This window comes from Marmota flaviventris, chromosome 3 (genome assembly GCF_047511675.1).
Source record: "Marmota flaviventris isolate mMarFla1 chromosome 3, mMarFla1.hap1, whole genome shotgun sequence".
NCBI lineage: Eukaryota > Metazoa > Chordata > Mammalia > Rodentia > Sciuridae > Marmota > Marmota flaviventris.
In genome coordinates, this window is record NC_092500.1 from 71,786,357 (window position 1) to 71,811,097 (window position 24,741).

At 35.6% G+C, this 24,741-nt stretch overlaps 1 protein-coding gene across 1 annotated transcript in view; it reads right to left on the reverse strand.

Moving 5' to 3' along the window:
- Tmem117 (transmembrane protein 117) overlaps nt 1-24,741 on the reverse strand; it is a 484,704-nt gene that overhangs the window by 64,603 nt on the left and 395,360 nt on the right. Inside the window, exon 6 of the mRNA XM_027934218.3 lies at nt 16,111-16,270. Coding sequence (XP_027790019.2) covers nt 16,111-16,270 — 160 coding nt within the window. The remainder of the gene's footprint in view (nt 1-16,110; nt 16,271-24,741) is intronic.

Below are 24,741 nucleotides of genomic sequence, written 5' to 3' on the forward strand. Positions count from 1 at the left end.
GGATTCCCCGAGAGTTCCCATTGGTTGGGAAAGTGCAGGAGGAGGGATTTCCGGGAGAGATTTTTCCGGCTGGGGGTTCCTGGACGAGCCATGTGGAGTTCGGGAGGATTCCCCGGGAGCTGTGTGAAGTGTTTTCCTGCAGTTCAAAAATAAAGTTTGTTCCTGCTTCAGTGGCTCGTGATTTGTGCCCAGCCAGACTGCGGCATGAAGGTTTTATTTTTGTTTTTTTACCCATCCTAATAGAAGTTTTTATTCCTCATGTGAAAGTCTGTGATTGCAATTTCCTATTGCTCCAATCTCAAGGTAGTAATTCTGGGTGGGAATCACCAGGTCAAATTTCAGTAGGTAGTGACAATGAGTCCAGGTTTAGTCTTACTATTCTTCCTTCTTTTCCCATTCCAGGGATTCAGAAAAAAATAAATAACAGGGTCTGTCATGCTCAGAATCTCTTCCTGATAACATTGAATTCAGAGTTTCCAGCCTGCTTCATAACATAGGGAGGAGCAATAACAGTCTCTAATTTTGTCATATTTTTAGAATTGTTTAAAGCTGTCTATAAGAGGTACATTATTGGAATTAATGGAGGATACTAATTTCAATTAAGACTTTAAGCTGAACAAAATCTGGGCTCAGGGAAAAGGCAAAGATCAGAGTCAAAGCAAAGACCCTACTCAGAGTCAAAGCAAAGACCCTACTCTGAGTTTATGATGGTTGTGCTTTGCAAAATAAGAAGAAAACTGATGAGATCCTAAGTACTTCTAGAGCCTGTATCACATTTAATACAGAAATTGTGTATCATCAATGGGAACTTAAATAAGCTCTATAAAAGAAAACATTCCAGTTTCTGGTCAATTCAAAAAACAAATCTTACATAGAAAATTCATAAGAAAGTAGCTCATTCAAGTGCACTGTTCAAATTGTAAAAATTTAAAAATATAAAAGTTTCCCCATTGACTATACTCTAAAAGCTTTCGTTTAAAATGTGAGTAGTAAGTCCCAGTGACCTGTCAGGTACTGGTTTAGGTACTGGTCTGTTTAACCAACATCTGTTGAACATTCTCTGTATTTGACCTGACCTATTCCATATAATTCTCATGACTTTTTAGTAAGATAAGTATTGACATGCAAGCAAAGAAATTCAATGCAACAGTGGAATGATTATTACTAAAATATCTAAACACTGCCGTGGACATACAAGAAAGGGCACTGAAGCTTATCTGAGAGAGGTAGGCAAGACTCCTTGGAGAGGTTAGCATTTCAGATGAGGGTGGAGGGGTACCTGGGAGTCATGTGTGATGAGCCAAGCATGCATGTTGAGGAGAGGTCCTTCCTTTGCATATGCAAAAGCCTGTATCACAAGAATGGCATTGTTGCTTAGGTAACCAGCAGGTGTTTCATCATTGTAAAGATGAAGATTCACATTAGGACAGAGGAGGTGGTGATGGTGATCCAAAGATAAAGCTAGCAGCCAAGATGTGCTAGATGAGAAGATGCTTGTGTGGCATGAAAAAATTTGGAGAATCAAATTTTTACACTAAAAAGATTACTTTGGGGAAATGGTGTAAGACAAAATAAGAGACTATTGTACTAATAAAATTGAAAGTCATGGTAAATGAACTAAAGCATAGATGATGAGTCTAAGGGAGAAACAGATTTGAAAGGTATTTAACTGGAAGAACATCTAGACATGATAATTGAATACAATATAAGTGATAAAGGGAAATCTTCACTATTTCCAAGATTTTTTACTTGAGTGGGTAGATAACAGCTGGAATAATTAATGGTAGGTTTGTTTTAGGCATAATGTACCAGACACATCCATGAAACCTCTAGGTGGATAATGCAGTTTGGCAGATAGGTATCCAGGTCTGAAACTAAGCAGAGACATTTGGAGTTGAGAAACAGTTGAAAAGACAAGCCTACGGACAGAATTTGAAGCCTAAGTGACAGAGCTGCCTTATAAAAAGTCTGGGATGAGAAGATAAGAAAACCCAGGACAGAACTTCAAAGGATATAGATACCCAAGAGAGAGGTAGAGGAAGGGGGTCGGACAAAATGGACTGAAAAGAAAGAGATATATGGTTTGACTTTGAGGGGAAAAAAAAGAGGTAGTTTCATTGAAAAAAAAGAGGAAAATATTTCAAATATTGAATTAAAAGCTAATGGTAAAAGAAAATATAACCACCAGACCTGGTTTCCACACTTAACTCTTTAGTGTAGAACCCACTAATTTTCCTTTTTGTGTAATCAGAATGTACCTTGACATCCATGACATTGCCTCTCCCTCAATCTTTTCTAGAAAGTCAGTCTTGAATCTAAACAGGAGGATGAGGGCTGCAGGGGAAAAATGCCAAAAGAATTAGAAAATATACATGTTCTTTTTCTAAAATCTTTTTTTAAAATATTTTTTAGTTGTCAGTGTACTTTATTTTGTTTATTTACATGGGGTACTGAGGATCAAACCCAGTGTCTTACACGTGCTAGGCAAGTACTCCTCCACTGAGCTATAATCCCAACCTTTTTTCTACAATTTTAAAGAGATGCTGGATATATAATGCAACATTGCATGTGACAGAGGGAACATTCCTAAGAATCCTCTATTTCCCAAGCTCTATTACCTATGGCAGCTGTTATCTTCAGGTCTTCCCTGTCTCTTTCCCTAAACTTCCAATATTTAACTCTAAAATCTTATTTCATACACAAAATACCCACTTAGGTCCCCATGTTTTTCCATTTTGAATCCATGCCCACCTCCCTATTCATTAAAACAAGGGGTCTTCCTTGGTATTCTCCCTCTTTAGAAGGGCCAGGAAGGAATAGAAGAGCTTGTAAACAATTATTTTTATTTTTTTCCTAGACATATGTTTTTGCATATTAAGTTTGTTTTAAATAATTGAAAAATACACCTTTTGGTTTCATGCTATTTCTGTACTTTAGATTTTCTTCAACTTGCCAAATAAATATACTCAGCTATTAAAATCAAACAAAGATTAAATGAATGCTAAGCATCTCAGACATGAATACCATTTTAGCAAAGGGATATTTATGAAATGAACTTTCATCAAAATTAGAGAAAAAAGCAAGTAGTATTTAGTTTTATTTCTTCAGCTTTTCATAATAGGTACCACAGGAGCAATGCAGTTTTAGAATAAAATACAAAGTATTGAGAATTTCTCCATACTCCATCAAGTACAATAAATTCAGAGAGCCATCTGGCACTTTAGAATTTTCTTGGGGTTCTATCATGTATAGCCATCTGAATCCAAGCAACAACAAGCAATAACGTATTACCTAAGAACAGTGAGTTTCAGAAAAATTACAGTTGAGCTAATTAAAAACTAATATTTCCAACCAAATACCCCAGTGAATCTGAGTCCACTAGATGAAAGAGGAAGACCCAAGAATTTGCATTTTTAAGCAGCAACCAAATGATTCTAATGTAGGTGACTATGGTAACAAGAATTATATGTAAGGATGTAAATGAAGATTTCCAGTTGCCACTGCACACTTACTAAACAAGAAACTTCTGGAGATCGGCTAACCACACAACTCATAACGTCATAAAGATTCCGGTGATGATATGATTAAGTAAGAGAATCACTCCCACAGTGTACACCTCCATTTGCAGTGCTATGGTTATGGTTTCTCAGACTCCAGCTTCCTTATGTACTGTCACATAATCCTCCTTAGCTGGAATCAAAGGAAGTCTGAATGATCAATTGTAATTCAAAGAAAAAGTCTAAACATTTATTTATTAATTTATTGTTAGTGAGGTGCTGGGGGTTGAACTCAGGACCTCATGCACGTTAGGCAAGTGCTCTTCCACAGAGACACCCCAGACCTCTGAATCTTTTTTTTTTTAATTAAATTTTCTTTTATATAGCTTATGTGTTTTTGTTACACAAAAATGTTAGACCTCAAGTGCTTTTTGAATTTGATCACCACAGGAATCCTAAAATGAGAGTCAAGAGAGACTATCATTCTAAAAATTTAAAAAATGGCTTCTTGGAAAAGAAATGACTTATCAAGGTCACCCAATCACTAAGAAATACAGCCCTCACTTTAGTCTATTGCCAGGAGTGTCCCTATCAGTCACTAAGCTTCTTGTCACTTGTCAAGTTCTTTTCTTTGGACATTGTGTATATCATTTCTTTTGATATGCCCAACACTATAATGAACTATGAAAATTGTCTGGGCTTTGGAGTCATAGAAATATGTTTTTGAAACCCTCATTCTGCTGCATCCAAACACTATTTGCCTTGGAATATTCTCATTTGTAAAATTATATAGGTAATAATATATAGATTATCTACTTAATAATATATACTAGTAAGACTAAATAGTAATAATAGGATAATAATATTATTTGTGCAGGTTTTAGAAGATTAACAAAGTGCATCTGTTTTAGTCTGATTTCTTTGCTGATATGACCAAAAGACCTGACAAGAACAATTATCAGAGGTCTCAGTTCATAGACGGCTGGCTCCACTGCTCTGGGCCTGAGGTGAGGCTGAACATCATGGAGGTGTGGCCGAGGAAAGCAGCTCAGAACATGGCTCTGGGAAGCACAGAGAGAGAGTGAGAGCTCCCCTTACCATGGACAAAATGCCAACCCCAAAGGCATGCCCCCAGTGGTCACCTCCTCCAGCCACACACTGCCTGCCTACAGTCACCATTTTGTTAATTCCTATTAGGGAATTAATTCACAGATTAGGGTAAAGCTCTCCTAACCCAATCAGTTCACCTCTAAACTTTCTTGCATTTTCTCTCTCATACACACATATTTTTGGTGGACACCTTGTATCTAAACCATAACAGCATCCAGGACAGTGCCCACACACAGTGAGTGCTAGTGTTTTGTTTTTCTTCCTCCCGGCCTCTAGGCTTCCATCTTTCTTCTCTTTAGCCCAGTAGCATTTCCATTGCACTACTCTGTTTTTCTGAGTAGGCTGTTCCTCGTCTATACTATGAAGGGTCCTTGTTATGGTCTCCTGTTATTGGACACACCTGTAACTAAACTAGACACTGAATCTCTTGCTTGACAACATTTCCCCAGGCTTTTTCATGTCCATCTCCAGAGTTAGTGGCCCTTGACTTTGGAACTACATGTTAGGGAAATTGGTTTGGAGGCTCAGGTTCCAGATTGGGTCCTGCCACTGACTGACTTTATGACATCTGGCAAGTTACAGAATGCCTCCCCCCTGGCCCCCGCCCCGGGTTCAGCTGTAACAATTGGGACATAAAAAAAGTGATCCTAAATATTCCTTCTATTTTAAAATACCATGACTCTGTGATTTATTGAATTTGTCTGTCTAAAAATAGCTCTTTTTCATTTTTTATTTTGGCATGAGTTTTACAAGAATACTCTGAATTATGGAGGATTCTTGGCCCATCTGATCTATGGAGAGGACATTGAGATGATTGTCTGCCACATTTAGAGCTTATGTCTACCCTTACCTCCACATGCCCCAGAACGGCTGGCACCCTGATACAATGACTGAATATATACATCTTCAACATTGCACTTTTTATCATCATGCACAAACGGTATAATGACAATTGGCAACTGCTAAAGAGACTTCCAGGGCCAACCACACATCATTTACAAAGATGGAAGTGAGGGTGAGGACTGAGATATTTTTTCAGGGTGATGTCTAGACATTAACTGGGGGGAGGATGGAGAGAGAGAGAGAGAGAGAGAGAGAGAGAGAGAGAGAGAGAGAGAGAGAGAGAGAGAGATCTCCTAGAGAAATACTAATTTTAAAGAGTTATATCTCATTGCCTCAATGTAGCTTTGTATAAACTACTGCCTATGTGGAGTAGCATAGAATTTATATCTTTCTAGTTTTTAAATTGTGTCCTAGTTTTCTTTTAATAAAATACATTAGGGACTGAAGAATTTTACTTGAAATTGGAATAAAACTTGAATGTCTCTATTTTCCACTTACTTAACCAAATCTTATAATTCCTTCAAGCTATATTCTTCCCACATTATACATAAAGACTCAAATAATCTTTCCTGTTCACAATAATCCCTCACAGAACTTCATGCCTCTTTGAAAACTGTGATCTATATTATATGCCAAGCAGACTCTTGGTTTCATTTTCAAGTGAATGTGTTTGTACTCCAGTATTCATGATTAGATCCTAAAATTTTTTGCCTGATAATCCCAATACTTCCATCTTACCTTATCCAAAATGCCCTTTTTACCATGGGTCACCTCTCAAGACATCCCACTAGGCACCTCATGCAGACTGTCCACTTGCTGGATTCCTTCATGCTGCCTAGACACAACCCACTTTGGTAATTCTGTCTACTATCTGGAGAACAATTGCAAATCAATATAATGAGATCTCCCTTTCTCATTCTCCTTGAACTATCTATATTGCCACTGAACTAGCAGTGATATGGGAAGCAAAATTGTGTTAGCAAATAAAGCTGAGATTTAATCTTTCAGGCATCTACCATGAAGAGAGTGGGCATTTATTATTGATTCAGGTAGTGCTTAAATTATAAGCTATTTACCATGTATTATCACTTGGGACCTGTAACAGAAATCACCATTATTGGGTTTTCAAGTAGGAGCATAACCCTAGAGTAAGAAAAGTGAATATGTTAAACAAATACAAAGAGCAGTTCAAAATACTTTGGAGAAATTATATAAAATATTCCTAAACTCAAGAACACATTAAATCTCAGGGACAGCCATTTAAATAGACCTTTCCTTCTAAGTATCCTGTAAACAAAACCAGTTGGAATAAAGTAGCCTGAAAATATATTCCAACTTGTCAAAACACCAAGGCTATTTAATTAAAATAGGTTTCTGCTTGTCGCTCTGCCCTATATTCTGAAATGATTGAATCCAGTTTGTACTACTGTGACTTCAAATGAAGTGTCCTACTAAAGTCAGGTCAATGGGGTTTTAAAATGAAGTCTACAAGAGCCTCAATGTCTATTTTATAACTAGTCAACCTACTTTGCAAAACTATGTATGAAACAAAACAAGCACACTTTAAATCTGTTATACCGTGAAATGTTTGTAGAATTCAATTTTCATAATTATATTTCAGTGCATTAAGAACTGCTTTTGGAAATATCACTTCTCTCTAAGTGCTTTTAGACCAGACCAGAGTCCTTTCTAACACTTAGCTGAGCAAGTTATTCAGATTTTATTTGGATACTTAATTATTATAAGGTCATACTTTAGTAGAAATGACCTGGTATTATTGATGGTTCATTTTTCTGCTGTTAGTAAAACCTTGTACCTTTTGAAAAAAAAAAAACACATGTTCTTTGGCTTTCCTGAAATAATGGTATTTTCATTCCTTTGTTTATTCTTTCCTTTGGCAAGATAGTTATTGTAAAACTGTAATTCACCAAACATGAGCTTGCTGTGGAAATAAACTACTGGTAAAATATTTCCTCTCCTCGAGGGGCTCACAAGTTACAGCAAGAACCTAGGTACACAAGCAACAGACAGGCACATAAGACAGAGAAGTATCAAAAAGATGTGTCAACAGCATGGAGATTTACCAGCTCTCGCCCTGTCAGCCTTTTTCTTTTTAACCCATTATGTCCCATCATCCAGATGTAGAACACCTATAAAAAATTTTAGCCACAAATGGATCACTTACGATAGCTTTGAAGCAATTAGTGTGCTTTTAGAGGTCTATTCTTTTGAGAAAAGTAATAGGTATTAGGGCATTCAAAAGTATTTTTTAAATTCATTATGAAAATGGCATACACTTTACTGCAAAAGTTACTTCTATTAAATGTTCAGCTGAACAAAATATAACATTCATAACTGATATTTAATATAAGAAATGCATTCATTAAAGTATTTCCTAGAACTGGGTTGTCATTTTACTTCAAGGAATGTACTATATTTCAAATTATCATTGGTGAAAAATAGCTGTCCTATAAATAGGACACAGGGACAATGTATACTGCATAGTAATGGGCGATGTGCTTGTCTGGATGTTCTGGGCTGCAGAAATGATGCCCACCTGCCCCCGTTATTCTCTTTTTTATATACCAAAATTCATCTTTGTCCCTCTCTGCCCTCCCTTGAGTTCTAGGAGGCTGACCTCTAAGGACCATGTCAACAAGGTTATTTTCCCTCTGATTTCCTGTTGGACTTGCCAATAGAAGACACTGCCAAAAATGAGACAAGAGGAGGTCGGGGTACTCATGATCCTGTGCCACATGCTGTAAAATGGCTGAGGGTGAACCTTTACCCAGAGCCGCAACTTCTGCTGCTTCAGCACTCACTGGCTTTGCTAGCAGGAAATAATAATAAACTGGATAACAACTGCCCCATCTGTTGGCAATCTCTGGGTGATTCTCTCTATCTAGTTAGTTTCTATAATCCTGTCTATACCTTCATAAACAGTTTCATTTTTGCACTGCCTTCAAAGAACACTTTTGAATGCCATTCTTTTTCTTCTGAGGCCTTGACTCATATACTGTTCCTGAGAAATAGTCTCATAGCAAGTCACATATATAAGTAAGCAACATTTTATGCCTAATGCTGTAATAAAGATAAACCAAAAGTACAATGGATGCACAGGTGGATGTTTCTAGTCATCTGCTCAAAATCTATTTTTATTTTCTTCCTTGGGAATAAGATATTCTACAAAAGCTTGAAGTGGCAGAGAATCCACAATCACTCTTGTTTTTTTGACAATCTATTCATTGGTTATGATTTGTTGGTATAGCTTTGAAATATTGGATTCCAACCTACAGGCACCATGAGGGAAAACAGACTAAACTAGAGTCCTCTAAAGCCAAAACACCGATGAAAAAACAAGTAAGAGGATAATACAATTATATGTTTGACACAAATTATGAAATTTTCATTGTAAATTGGTTAGATATAAATGTGTCATTTGGGGAACAAACACAGTAGATCATTTGTCAAAGTTCAATAATGGAAAAAGGAGAGTAGAGCCAGTGTGCCTCAGCAAAAGCAGTCAGTGGCACCTGCGACAGTTTCAATGGTGGTGTGGACAGACACAATGGGTTGATTTCCAAATATTCCACTTCTACTAGAAGTGAAAAATGACACTGGCTTGTGTTTATTTAAATAATTCATATGTTTATCCTAAATGCATGGATTTTTCACAAATTTGTGAACAAAGATATTTTAAATTTGTTGGATTTCAGAAGAGACATCTGCTCAGCATACCTACAACAATGCCATGGGAAGCCATCATGGGGAAGAAAGTGTATCACACCCAAGATGATGCATGATTTGACAGGAGAGGCCATATTATTTTCAAATTGCAAAAATGCCAAAATAAGATATTTCATAGGAAAATGACACCATATTGTAAAAAACGTAATGTAACCCTTTGTTTGAAATGTTTTGCTACTTTCCAGCAAAAATAGTTATTGAATAGGTAATGAAAGTTACTTCTTTGTATATTATGTAATGTGTGTCCAATGTCCTAATTATAGGACAGTAAATACATGTGCCAAATATTTTATATTGTCCCAGTGTCCTATTTATAAGACTGTGTCTATTTTATTCTCATTTATTATAAATGATACATAGCTGTAGATTATGCATATGATTTCCAACCTATTATAATGCACCCATGTCATTGAAGTATTTGCAAAAATGAAAACTTGGGACTTAATGAACAAATAGTCTCTCTTCTACAAAGCTTCTCTCATCACCTTGATGCACATAATTCTAAGATATTATATACAGACACACACATATCCATGCATATGTATATATACACATATGTGTACAAATATTTATATCTATGTATTTAGAAAGATTTCTGCTAGGCCTATCACCTACTTTCCAATTTTCTTCTGCTTTTTTGTGTCTCTTTAAAAAAATTTTGTTTCCGTTTTAATTGACATAGTAATTGTGTATGCTTATGATATATAGAGTGATGTTATGATAAATGTATAAATTGTGGAACGCATTAACATATCCATAACCTCACATACTTAGCATTTGTTTAGGATAATAACATTTAAAATCTAGCTTTTAAGCAATTTGGAATATGTAATAAATTATTATTTACTATAGTCATCATGTCATGCAATAGATCACAAAATCTTACTCCTTCTAACTGAAACTCTGTATACTGTCACCAACATCTCCTCTTTCTGTCTCTATTATTTCCAGACTGGGACATCTGGCCCTTCCTGCAGCTCCATAAGCCTAATTCAAAACTCCTGACATTTTTCTTCAAACCACATATTTTGTCTCATTTTTGGGCTTTAGTCAAAAGTTCCACCATTATTTCAATTTATTGCTTGAAATCTTGTAGTAGTTATTTGCTAACAACATTTAAAAATATCTAAAGTATTACAGAAATCCTGTAAGAAGCTATAAAGAAGATGAGTATATAAAAGTAATATGTGATTCCTACTTGAAAGAGCTCACAAAATGGCAGGGTGAACAATCACAGCTAATGATGCCATAATAATTATATTGAGTAGCTTTCCTTTCATTTCAACATATGCATAAACAATCCCTGTTATTTTCATTTTCAAATAATACATTTCTGTGTTCATTTCTATTTCCACAACCCTATTAAGTCCCCTAACACTCCATTTATAAAATGCCACACTACCATGCAAACTTAACTTCCTTCTTTTAGTACTTCTTTTCAAATCATTCTTCAACCTTTAAAGGAAAATTTTTAAAATAACATTTAGTTTCTAGAACTTGTTGCTTAAAACTCTAATTGGCTCATCATTATCCATAAAGTCCAAATGCTTCGGAGCTTTTCAAGGCCTTCAGTGATGTGGCTTCAGTAACATTTAGTTTCTAGAACTTGTTGCTTAGAACTTTAATTGGCTCATCATTATCCTTAGAATAAAGTCCAAATGCTTTTCAGAGCTTTTCAAGCCCTTTGAAATGTGATGTGGCTTCAGTCTACTACAAACTTAGTATTAGAACTCACGTATAACTTTATTAGCATTCTCACTCATTGTTGAGTACAGTTAATATTTTTTAGTACTTACTATGTGCCAGCCACAGCTGTATGCAATTCTGAGCCATAACAAACTATATGAAGTCAACACTAGTATTAGCCCAGATTAATTAAATACCCACTCTCAAAGTCACACAGCTAGTCAAAGGCAGAGGCAGAATTTGAGCCATAGATGTCTGATTCCAGACCCTGTATACTTAACCACAATGCTTTAAAATCCAGGTGGCAGTTAGATAACTTCATAATTGGCTTGGGACTAATTGCAAAGAAGTAGAAGTGCAAAACCTTTTCATACTTACCAATACATTCATAGAAATTTATTTTGTCATGGCTTCCTTGGCCTTCTGAACACTTGGTATGCAGTTATTATCTCAGTGCTCGATCACATTGGTCCATGTATGAAACTGAATGGATTTTAATTTTCTCTAACACCAATTCCCTAGTGTCCAGTTATGTAAAGTGTCCATGAGAAATGGACATAGCTCCATCAGTCTCCACAGTCATCACCACTGCCTAATCCTGCCCCTGAGCCCATCCACACACACTGAAGAATTGTATGGATTCCTCCACTTACCTTCTTTCTGGTTCCTCACATCTCTCTACCTATACCCCTCTTTCTCCTCCTGCTCTTCTACTGTCTCCCTGTCTTTTCCTGTCTAGTAAAAAGAACACAGAATATTCTTTTTCTTATGAAGAAAAACTTCCTTTATGCGGGCCCTCATTCATACCAGATATGCTAGTTCCTGAGATAGTGAGAGAGGTGGATTTTGAAAGTGGCAAGAGTATAGATGTTCCCTTTCTACCTGAAGAATTCTTCTATATAAAAATATCTTCCTAAAATTTCTCTACCTTTCCACTCTTAATTCTTCTATTAAATTACAAATTCCGTGCAACTACAAACTCTTGTAGTCTTAGTGATCTTTTAATGTCTTTCACTCCATTCTCTGTCCTCAGCACCTGCAGTACACTAGGAATGAACAATAAATGTTTTCTGAACTTTATGTAACAAAACTGAGTAATGTGATAATCCTGCTATCACATCTGACTGGAAGAACAATATACTTGCTTCTTGTTAGGTTTTCTCACAGTCAGGCTGCCCTTCAGGTCTCATCTCTTCCTTGAAGTTTTCCCCTTCTACACTTGTCTGCATTGATCTGCCTTTTATAAACACCTCTGATATTTTCTTTACTCATTCCACAACACTCATTTTTAGCTCCAATATGTCTTAGCTATATCTTTTCCTTAACCTAGCAGGGAAAATAGGTGGGTGGAACATATTACAAATCGAATACTTATGCAATGAAATAAATGGAAGTATAATAACAAATGTCATAATAACAAACACTACATAGAACTTGAGATGAAATTTTTCCCAGAAAGATCTTTTCTTTAGAAAATTTACTTCTTGTGTTCTGTAGCATATTATTTTGTATAAATCATGTTACATTTTGCAGGCATCCTCTTATGTCTTAGTTGTGATGACTTTACTAAAACAGAAGAGAAATAAATGTGCAACAACAAATGGTTTTAATAATAAATGCAGCAAATTCCTATCTCATGAACACCTATAAAATGATTGTACTTTCTCTAGAAGTATTAATAATTGGACCACTAATTTTGTTAAAAGTAAAAATCTTTATGGAAATAATATCAAATTCTTTGGGTTTAGTGGTATACAATCTACTTAGCATGTTTAAGACTCTGGGTTCTTTCCTGGCATCAGAAAAAAAGTTAATGGTTTCTTTTTTTTAATAATCAAACATTAAAGTACATTTCTATCAAATAAGTGGAATTTTCCTACAATTAGAAAAGCCTTGGTCAACTGCTTTTAAATCCCTAAATAATTCTAATGAAGATAGGCCTTTTAATGAAACTGCTCCTTCCGTTTCCATTAATTTTACTACTTCTCTATTTTTATTTTATCTTAAATATGTGAATATGAGATGAATTGGATCATAATTTAGTTGGCTAAGGACTTGTTAGACCATTTGTATTATATATTTTCTAATGTCTTGAAGACATATGTCTTTAGGAGCTGTGTTTTCTTTATTGAACTCCTTTACCACCTGAGCCAGGTCCCAGAGCTTCTACATGATGCTGTCAAAGGGGAACATATGGCAGTGGCAGGAGACTCATGCTGGACTTTCACTTCTTCATCCTCCTCAAGCATTTATTACTCCAGGCCTACTCTGTTTTTGTAAGGCATTGTGCTAGCAAAACTCCAGAGACACAAAGAATAATAAGAAAAAAGTGGAGTGTTGGCTTGCAGTGCAGGTAAAAGGTGCTGTGGAAGTTTGAAAGAGGAAGTAATCCCCTGACTTCAGTGAAGGGGGAGTGAATGATGAGACCTGGATAAGTAGAGTAGGACAGACACAGTCTAGTGAGGAAAGAGAGGCTCCCAGACATCCTGGGAATAAGTGTGCTGTGCTCAAGAGCAAAGAAGCAAGCCCCTTGTCTGGGAAGAGTGGGAGCCCTGGAGACCCAGGAGGAAACAGAGCTAGGGTTACACCCTGGAAGACACTGGAGGGTCCAGACTTTATTATTGGTCCCTGAGGAGTCACTGACAGTATCTGAGGCTGGTGATATGTACAATATGACATTTCTGAATCGAGGGTAATGAGGGCAAGCTGTATAAGGCAAAGAGGGTAGATGGGGTCATCAGGAAGCAAAAGTTTCCATCACCTATTTTATAATCATATAAAGAACAGTCAGGACTGGAATAGTGGCCAAAAAAAAAAAAAAAAAGAGAGAAGAAAGGATTGGAACAAAAAGACATGAAAAGATAAATGATTAGGCCTGACTTGCTGACTTGGTATTGGGCGAGAGAGCAAAGCAGTTGAGTCTATTTTTGGGGGGTTCCTTCCCAACTCTTCTTTATATTTCACACCTATTAACTTGATTTTGAGACTTAGTTTCTCCCCCTTTTCTTTGGTCTGCCCCATCTCCACAGCCTCCCACACTGACCTAATCAGACAGGGACAGGTGCAGGACAAACTCTGCAATTGCTGCATGGGAATCTGGAATTGGGCCTGAAAAGTAGAGCGGCTGCCCACTGAGCTGTTGGTTGTAGCCCTTTTCTTTCACGTGAACTGGAAAATGGAAAGAGCTGCTTTCCAGTGGGTGGAAAAAGTAAAAACAGAAGTGAGAATCAAAGACAAGAGATGGAAAATAAAGGCTAGGACTTGTTTTACTTCAGTCTCTGATTTCAAGTGTCTCTACGGGCAGCTGCAACCATTCACTTGAAATGTGTAGGATGTCCCTATAATGCAGAAATACGTTCTCCCTTTATTAAGCTGCCTTGGCAGGGTTATTGTTACTTGCAGCCAAAGTGGTCCAAACTGATTTATTCCTCAGCATGAACTCTTCATCTTCAGTCAATTGGTCTCGGGCTACTCTCTGAACACTTGAGCATTTACTGACTCCTTGGCATTTTATGCCGTTCTTTCATCTAGAATGACTTTCCCTTTCCAGTCTCGCTGACTCTGCATGAATAAATCCTGGCGATCCTTCTTTTCTTCCATCTGTCTTTATTAAGTACTGTTTGAGTGAATCTATAATATCTGTAAATTTTAATGTTATATTTTTCTACTTGATGTCCCTAGCTTTAATGATCTTATTTGGAAGAACACTTAAAACGTACATAAATAGGATAGAAAGCAGAACATGGTAGTGGGCAATAAGAGAATGTGTGTTCTTGCATATGTAAATGCAGCAAATGGAGCAAATTCAAGGAGACAATGGTCTACTTGGTTACTTAAGACTTTTGACTTTAAGATGGATTCAGAGAGGTACCTGTAGGCCATTTAACCAAAGAGGACATTTAACATTAGGACATATATTAGGAAGTGGAAGAAGATAAAAATGGCCTTTCTACAGTAATGCGTGATGCATTGTTGCCTAAGGGTTATAAATTCAATTTTCAGCTATCCAGAGGATTTCCTACAGCTGGTGAGAGACAAATCTGGAACCTGCCAATGCTGTTCAACTCTAAGTCTAAGGTTTGCTTCACTGTGCTAAACTACCTCACAGCAAGGGAAAGAAAAATGTGTTAATTTCTAGATGAGACAAGAATATTCAATTTTATGTTTTCAAACAATTTTTAGGCAACAATGTATTTTAAATATCATCCGTTCAAAAAATAATATACTCTAAGAATCACTGTGAACCTGTTGCCTAGGATATATTATATGCCAATATGAAGAAACAAACAAAAAAAACCCCCAAACTATTGTTCTTTTTTGAGACAACACAGAATAGCTCTTAAAAGGGCCCCTCTTTGCCTCTAGAAATAAGAAAAACAATCTGCTATCCTACAAAATCTCACATAAATTCAGAATACAATAGAGTCTCCTTTCCCTTTGGCAATGGGACCCTTTGTTCTGATGACTTATAATGCCTCAGGAGGGGAAAGACCAAAATTGCCTTATGAAAGCAATACAAAAATGTCTAGCAAATGGATGGACATTTAATGAACAAGATAAGGCACGAAGAAATAGCTAATATCTCTTTCTGCCCCATTCAAAACATGATTTCTGAAGCCCCAAACATTCACACCAGAAGATTACACAAATCACGCTGGTTAGTGTGATATTATTGTACAAAAAAATTCTGTTGCTAAGCAGGACAGAAATATTGTTTACATGAAAATGGAATCATCTCTGGTGAACACTGAAAGAAAGTAATAATTTCCATAGTAGAAAAAGCATCTTTACATCACTCCATTTCAACTGCTATAAAAACCCTGAGTTGCTTTGACAATTGCTTTTCCCTGCTTTGCTGGCTTTATATCATCCTCATCTCTGTAGCTTTTTTTTCTGTTTGCTAAATGACAGTATTTTTTTTATTTTTGTCCCTCCCCATGTCCCCCACCTCAAGCCTTGGCAGAAAATGCCACCATGCTACATGGCTTCTAGAGGCCCACCTTGTAATGTAAATAAAATGAACTTTGGGTGCCCCTCTCATAAAATCCCATTTGGCTTTTCCTCCCAGTAAACTGCTGAAAGTATGATCAGTGAAAGCCCCATTAATAGCCACTGTAAACTATGCACTTCTCTGGTTTTATGGAGCCTGCAGCTTACAGTGTTTGTTATACGGAGAACAAAGCATAGAACAATTTCGGAGAGAGGAGGGAAACACAAAGACACTTACCTGCATCACAATAAGAAGGTCAAAGACCAAGATGAAAGAAGCAAGGAATGCTCTGGAAACCTCATCACTGGGCAAAAATCCCCGGTTCAGCTTGTCCCAGCTGATCCAGTCAGTTGTAATGACAAGTACGACCACAGAAGTCAGAGTAAAAAGAACTGTCCTGCAAGGCAGAGGACACTCATTACAGTAGACATAATAATATAGTGCTAAAGACTGCATGCTATCCATACTGTACTAAATGTCTAGCAAATACCTACCCTGAAAAGATAAAAAAAGAAATAAGTTTCTACTTCCAGGGATATATTGGTATTCACCAAAAAATAAAAAAAGAAATAAGTGCTTTCTTTCAAAAGCAATTAGAAAAAGTTATAACATCTCTTCCAAGATTTTCTGTCAAGAATATTAAGAAAATGATCAGGAAACAAATAATTGACAACAAAAATATTACAAATGACTTTGGCTAATGCTGTAAGTATCCCAAAGAGAACATTGGTGTGTTAGCTCTCAGTCCACGTACATTGTTGAACTAAGGCAGTGGGTGTGTTTGTGAAAAGCTCACAGCAGTTAGTGAAAGGCTAACGAAGGCCTTGGATTCCATTATCCTCTCATAGGAAAGAGGAACAGTTTGACCAGCTTCATGACCATCATCAGTCATGATGAGCTCATTAGAGGAACCACTACCAAAGGATAGTGCTATAGCTTCTTCTCCTGATAAGGTACATAAAATAGAAGGCTGTGGCCTAATGACCTCCCTCGCTGTATTATCTGCTCCTTGTTATAAGATGTAGAAGACTGAGATTTTCTCTTACACATCAATGTGCATTATCATTCACAGATGGGTTTTAATGGCTATTTGTTGAAATTAAAACTTTTATAAAATCAAAAAATTAGACACATTAGTCTTTAATATTATTAACATTCAAAATAGATCTGACATGTGGGCGGTAGAAATGTAATTTGCAAGATAATTGTCCAGAAGTCAGGGAAGTTTCTGCTTCCAGGGATATATTGGTATCTGCATTTTGTACTGAAATTTAAAAAGGAAAAAAATTAATTATTTTGAAATAAATTCAACCAGAAAGCATTAAGTAAAAGAAAGAAAAAAAGCCAATAAAGAAAAAGAAGAAAAGGGCTGGGGTTTTGGCTCAGCGGTAGAGTGCGTGCCTCACACGTGCGAGACCCTGGGTTCGATCCTCAGCACCACACAAAAATAAAAAAGTGAAATAAAGGTATTGTGTCCAACTACAACTAAAAAAAATAAATATTTGAAAAAGGAGAAAAAATATGGTTGTGAAATAAAACCTTACAAGAGGCAATTAATGACTACATTTGACCTCTAACGTCTTATAATAAATGACACCCCACAAAGAATACAAATCTTCCCTTAAGTCTCTATTTTAATTATAAAGGGTATACATTTCTAAACTAAAAGTTATGGGTTTCCTTTTCACAGCTCCCTATTTGAAGTAAGTTATATTTTGATATAATAAACACAATGAAACCTTCCTAGATGTTTTTCCTCTCTATGAATGGAAAAGATACATTTTAAAAGACTTTGACTCATGATTTCCAAAGTAGAAAAACCAAGATTGTCTCCTCCTACTGTTTAGAATAATTTTGATCACAGAAATTCAAACAGATTAAATAAGCTTAGGAGAAAACCTTAAAAATTATTATAATTTAACAGAAATTACAAATATCATAAATTCATATATATGAATAGTGGGATTTTAATAAGTTTTTTTGGCAAGGTTAAGGCAATTTGTTTTTGGTTTTTGAATTTGAGAAACTTTAAGTGATCTGAATGAAATTAATGATCCTCCTCCTCCTCCTCCTTGTCTCTCTACCCCTCCTATTCTTCTTCCTTTCTTCCTTCTCTTCCTTCTATTTTGTCAACAAGGACTATAAGAACAACCACCACGAAGAATAGATAAATATGGAATATTCTCCAAAGCTCCTTTTCATAATAATGGTATTTTATTGTCACCCTTGGCTTTTCAAACATATTTATTCCAAAGATGCCATGGATATATATACTCTTTCAGAATGCACTGGTTATATTGGCTGGTAAGTAGGGAGGGTCCCAATTCCATGAAGTTTCCTCTTCTTTGCCTCCTGGCCTCCTTCACAGGACCCCTCCTCACCTTCCTAGTACCCAGCACTACCTGGTCATCACTTCTATTCAACATAGTACTTTAAGTCCTGGCCAAAGGAATTAAGTAGGAAAAAGGAATAAGAGCCATACAAGTCAGAAAGGAAGACATTATCTGTTTGCAGATGACACAATGTCATAAATAGAAATCCTGAAAACTACAAGCGCACACACACACACACACACACAAATACTGCTAGAACTAATAAAACTGAATGAAAGTGGAGGATTTAAAATCAACATAAAAAATCATTTGTGTTTCTAAAAACTAAGAACAAACTATCTGATAATTAAATCAAAAAACGAATTACAATTACTAATGAATCAAAAAGAGCAAATATACTTAAGAACAGGGTTAACTGCAGAAGTAAAAGATCTAAAACTGAAAGACATTGATGGAAAAATTAAAGGTGATAGAAATAAATGAATGGATATCTGTGTTAGTAGACTGAAGAATTAATATTATTAAAATATTACAACTCAAATTGATCTATATATTCATTTCAATCCCTATAAATATTACAATGACATTTTTCACAGAAATAGAAAAACATTCCTAAAATTCACATAAGTCATAAAAGAAGATCCTGAATAGTCAAAAGAATATTGAAAAATAAGACTGAAGACATTGATTTCCAATTATATCACAAAGCTATAGCAATAAAAAAGGCATAGAAATGGGTAAGAAGGCCAATTCAAAAAACTAGAGTGCACAGAAATAAACTCACATATATTTAGTCAATTAATCTTTGACAAGTTTACAAGAAGGCACATGGGGAAAGGATAGTCCCTCACCAAGTGGCACTGGAAAAAAACAGAAAACAACATGCAAAAGAAAAATTGAATACTATGCTCACCCCATTAAAAAAAAAAGTATTAAAAACTCAAATGTAAGGCTGAAACCATAAGACTACTAAAAAAAAAAAAAAAAAAAAAAAAACAGAGAAAAAGCTCCTTGCTTGGTTTTGACAATGATTTTTTTGGCTATGACTCCAAAAGCTCAAGCCATAAAAGCAAAAACAAATCAATAAGATTACATAAAATGAAAAAAAAAATTTGCACATCAAAGAAAACATTAAACAAACGATAAAGCAATCTGTGAAATGGGAGATAATATTTGCAAACTGAATACCCAAAATATGTAAGTAACTCAATGACAAAAGTTAACTAACCCAATTAGAAAATGGGTAAAGAACCTAAATAAGAACAGAGCAGGGAGGAAGAGCAGGAGGAAAAGATTAACATTAAACAGAGACATGAGGTGGGAGGGAAAGGGAGAGAAAAGGGAAATTGCATGGAAATGGAAGGAGACCCTCATTGTTATACAAAATTACATATAAAAGGTTGTGAGGGGAATGGGAAAAAAAACAAGGAGAGAAATGAATTACAGTAGATGGGGTAGAGAGAGAAGATGGGAGGGGAGAGGAGGGGGGACAGTAGAGGATAGGAAAGGTAGCAGAATACAACAGTTACTAATATGGCATTATGTAAAAATGTGGATGTGTAACCGATGTGATTCTGCAATCTGTATTTGGGGTAAATATGGGAGTTCATTACCCACTTGAATCTAATGTATGAAATATGATATGTCAAGAGCTTTGTAATGTTTTGAACAACCAATAAAAAAAAAAGAACCTAAATAGACATTTCTGAAAAGAAGACATAAAATGGTCAACAGGTACACTAAAAAACCTCACTAATAATGAGGGAAATGCAAATGAAAATCACAATGGGGTATTATCTCACACCTCTTAGGATGAGTGTTACCAAGAAGATGAGGGTGGGTTTTTTTTTTTTTTTTTTTTTTTTTTTGCAGTTCTGGGGTCTGAACCCAGAGTCTCATGCATGCCAGGCAGTCACTCTACAACTGAGCCACATATCCAGAACAACACTATTATGTATAACTAAAATGCACTAAAACATGAAGAAAAATGACAGGGTGAAATAAAATATATATATATATATAAATTCCCCCTAGATATGAATGAAATGGAATAAAAATTAAACACTTTTTGGTTATCCATTTATGAGGTGGCTTAAATTAATGATTTTTCAATTAAATAAACAAAGCTCTATGGTTAAAAAATAGAGAGGAAAGAGATGTTGATGAGGATGTGGAGAAAAAGGAAATCTTTGCACCCTATTGTGGTCTGTCAGTGGCACATTCTTGAAAACAGTGGAGAAAATGGAGAAATACTGGCTAAATTTTGAGTTATAAGAAAATAAGTTTTGGGATATAATATGATATAGTTATGTTAATACAACATATTAACTATAGTTAAGAAGACTGTAATATTTGCTTGTAATTTTCTGAGAGTAGATATTAAGAGTTCTCACCACCCACAGACAGTCCTACCCCCCTCAGCAAGGATTTTTGATGATGTTAATGGTGTTAATTAATTTTATGGTGGTAATTACTTTACGATGTATATCAAATCAATGTACACCTTGACTGTGTACAATTTTTACTTGTCAATTATATCTCATTAAAGCTGAAAAAAGGAGTTATTCATGCTAAAATAATCTCATTATGAATAAAGTCATTAAAATTAGTCATTAAATTTTTGTTATAATTTAGTGGTTACCTTGGCAATTAGAATTTATTAGAATGCTTTTTTTGTGTGACAGCTTCCTGAAACCAAATCAGCACTTATTCACCTCATGGATAATTACTTTATTTGGTAGTTTTCATTTATGCAATATATAATACTCTTAAGAGCTCTTTGTAAGTGTTTTGCTGGCTTTATTATATGCTTCTCTTTTGACAAAGGGTATTGCTACAGACCTCAAGAAATAGTTGCTGGTAACATTTTATTACTCCAAAGGGAAATTAAAGGAGTATTCTGCCTGATATTTAATATTTAATACTACAAAAGGAATAAAAATGGCAATCATTAAATATGAATGCATACAGCTCAGAGAAAGGGTCCTAAAAATAAAGCCTCGAGAGAATGGGAAAAGGAAAAAAAAATGGGGATCAAAAATATTAAGTGGTCATAGAACCTCCAAAATCTTACTCTGTGCTATACACATTCATTCATTCGAATGTATTGAAGTGGTTTGATTTTTCTGAGCCTCTCTTTGTAAAACTGATAGATTTTACCACACTGATAATTCAAGTAAAACTGCCAGATTAGAAGTGGTGACTCAATGGCTCAGTAAGGTTATATAGAAACAGTTTCTTGTGTGAAACTGCCATTAAGGAAAGGCAAATAATAGCACTTTACTATTATAGCTACCTGGCATTCATAATATGCCAGGCTCTGGCACATTATGCTGTATACAAATTAACTTACATAACCTTTACCACAACCTTGCTAACATCACCCCTAATATTCAGGTATAGAAACTGAATTACAGAAAGTTTAAATAATATAAAATAACTATAACAAAAGCTATATAAAATAACTATACAGAATACAAGATAGAAGTGGTATAAGATGTCTCAAGCCCAGGCTGACTCATGACCATTGCCATACACCCTCCTGTGACTACATTTGTAGCTAGAATTTCATTTAGTTCCTTTTTCATTGTAAGTATAGTGTTAGAAAATTATCATCACAAAGTCGTTAACATTGACAATAAAACTGGAAAGACTGTCAGGTACTGACAGGAAACATAAAGTGAATAATCTTGTGGCACTGAAAATGGAATTAGCCATCAATGCAACATCCTTGGTTTTTATTTAATCAATATGGTTGAAAAGAAAGATGTTTACTCTGTACCCTGAGTTTTAGGGAGTCCCAGCCTCTCTTTTTAAGTAGTATCCAATTAAACAATTATTTGGATTATTTTCCTTTCTGTCACAGCCAGTGCCAGCATGACATACTGGCTCATCAATTTCACTCCCTCTGGTTTCTGGCCACCAGTCAAATGGAAAGAACTCATACATAATTATCAGCTTGAGTGGTTAGTCTCTTCACTCTCATGGTTTCAAATTTCCAGTTAATTTGTTCCCTTTTCCTCAATTGTTGCTAATACCTCTTATATTAATAGGAATTAGAATGTGAGACCAGAAGGGTTAACAGAGCTTTTCTAATCCAATAGTTCCCAACCTCTGGGGAGGTTCTGAGGCACCACAGAGCTGCTGGTAAAGAAGGGTGAATTCACAAGTGCACTGAGTGGTTGGTAAAGTGAACAAACAAAATGCTTCCCCAGAGGTTAGGGCAATTGCACAAGCCACAATGTGCCAGTGACGTTAACTAATAAGAGTTCAGGTCTGTGTCTCTTCAGCCAAAGATCCGTAGAAATTATCAAAAATTTGATATCATCTTCATCTCATCTGTTGGAAACATACTCATCTTACAGTCTATTCAAATGTCTATTATAGATTGTTTAGAGACAGAGAAGTACATGTAAATAAGACTACATCATCTGAAACATGGTTTAATTCATAAACTTACACTCTCTTTCATCCTAGATCCTGGATTTTAAAAAATGCTGAATGTTTTTTAAGTATCTAAATTGTGATTTTTTTTCTTTCATTCATCACCACTTTACAATATATTTATTCAGTAGTCAAATAGCCTGAAAGCAGGTGTCAAGAGACTGAAGGACTGACCTTCAAGGACTGACTGACCTCAGGTTTGAATAACCTGCAAAGGGCTCACTCATTTAGCATTAACTATCTTGCAATTTCATTTTAATTAAACAAAAGATGAGAAATGTGAAGAATCATCTGATACAAGTTGAGTCAAAAAACAAGATTTGATCTTTTTTTTCCAATTTTTGTGGTGCTAGGGATCAAACTCAGCACATGCTATGGAAGTGCTCTACCACTGAGCCCCTCCACCATTTTTTGTCCAACTTAAAATAGCAATTCCACGTGACCAAACATAATTAATATGATTTTCTATGTTTTAATATATTAGCCATTTTTTATTTTCTAAAATGTGTAAATTTTTTACTTTCAGTCATATATATTATATTGCTTTCTGATCATGCCACACAATTACTATAGTCTTAAAAGAAGTTAAAGACCACTTATTTCCTTCAACAATATTCATGTTAAAATGTTGGAACTCAATCAAAACAAGCCAGATCATGTTTCATAGTTTTGCACTGAAAAAACAAAAATCCATAAATCCTATTTAAACTGAAAGAATTAAAAAAAAAACAATGCATGAATTGAGGTATAGTCTCATATTCCAAAGTGCTAAATTCATAAAATAAAATGTGGCATGGCAAAGGAATTTAAAAGTATTTAATATCATAATTTTAACCATGCTGCTTGAAAAGGAAAAAAAAATAAAACAAGCAGGCATAAACAGAACACTTTCCTTCACTTTTTACTGCAAAACCAAGAGCCAATTCAAACATACAGTTCCCCTCTGAACACTAAGTACCAGCACACTGAAGTCACAGATGGCCATCAGAGAATGCCAACACTTCTCATTCTGCTTGTTTTAATTATCAGTGTTGCCACTGCAACTCTGTAAGAAAAAACAATCACATTTATGCCCTTAAGCCAGTTCATTCTGAAATGTGAGTTTCCTCAGCCCCACAGCCCAGCTGATGAACTCAAGGTTGCACCTTGGGAAGAGCAACCTCCTGATCTCCTACTGTTGAGATCAGGAAGTACCAAGGGAGCACAAAGAAATGTTTGCCAAGTGACCTAGTGAAACAACACAGCTTCTCCATATGGCTTTCATTAAGTAAATGCTACTGCCAGTTATTGGCCAACCTGTACACATTCATTAAGATAGAATGCTTGAGAAGGAAGATGCAGTTATTAACTCATCTTGTTTGTGGCTCCATTGGGATCAGGAATCTGTAAAGGAAATTATTAGACTCTAATGTCTATTACACTATACATTTTTGTATTATTTATCTTTATATCTTTCTATTACTTTTCAAAGAAAAGTGCACTGAATACAGCAGGAACTCAAAAAGCACTGAACAAATTGAAGTGAAGAAATAACTTGGTACCTCTTGTTCCTAAAAGGCCATAAAAGAGGTGGCTGTAAAGTCACCATGGCTCCTAGCATTTGGCCATACACAGTGTAATGTATTGAAACGGTGCCATGGCACACACATCTATGTGAACAATGCCCCCGGGAATTCTGTAGTGCCCAAGAATCCAGCCATGTGAAACTCTGGGCATCGGCAACATGATACAAGAGGTGTCAAGTGAAACAACCATAGTTCTTTTAGTGACTTGAATTCCTCTGCCTATCTCTGAGTGATGTTGCTGTTTAATCAGAGACACTTAAAAGTCATTCATGTGTATAGAGTATGATTAGTCTTGGTCAGAAGGAACAAATTTAGTGTCTTTGTGTTTCACAGTTTTAAGTAGGAAATAAAATGTATGCTAAGAAAAAAATTGTACCTACTGGACAGCAAAATCCTTAAGATATGAGCTACATCATTTATTACTGATTAGTATTGACTGGCACATTATTGGTGCTTAATAAGCAGCTGAATGAATAAATTCATCTATCTAATGTGGGATAGAAAATGCTCATCTTTTATTCTTTGCC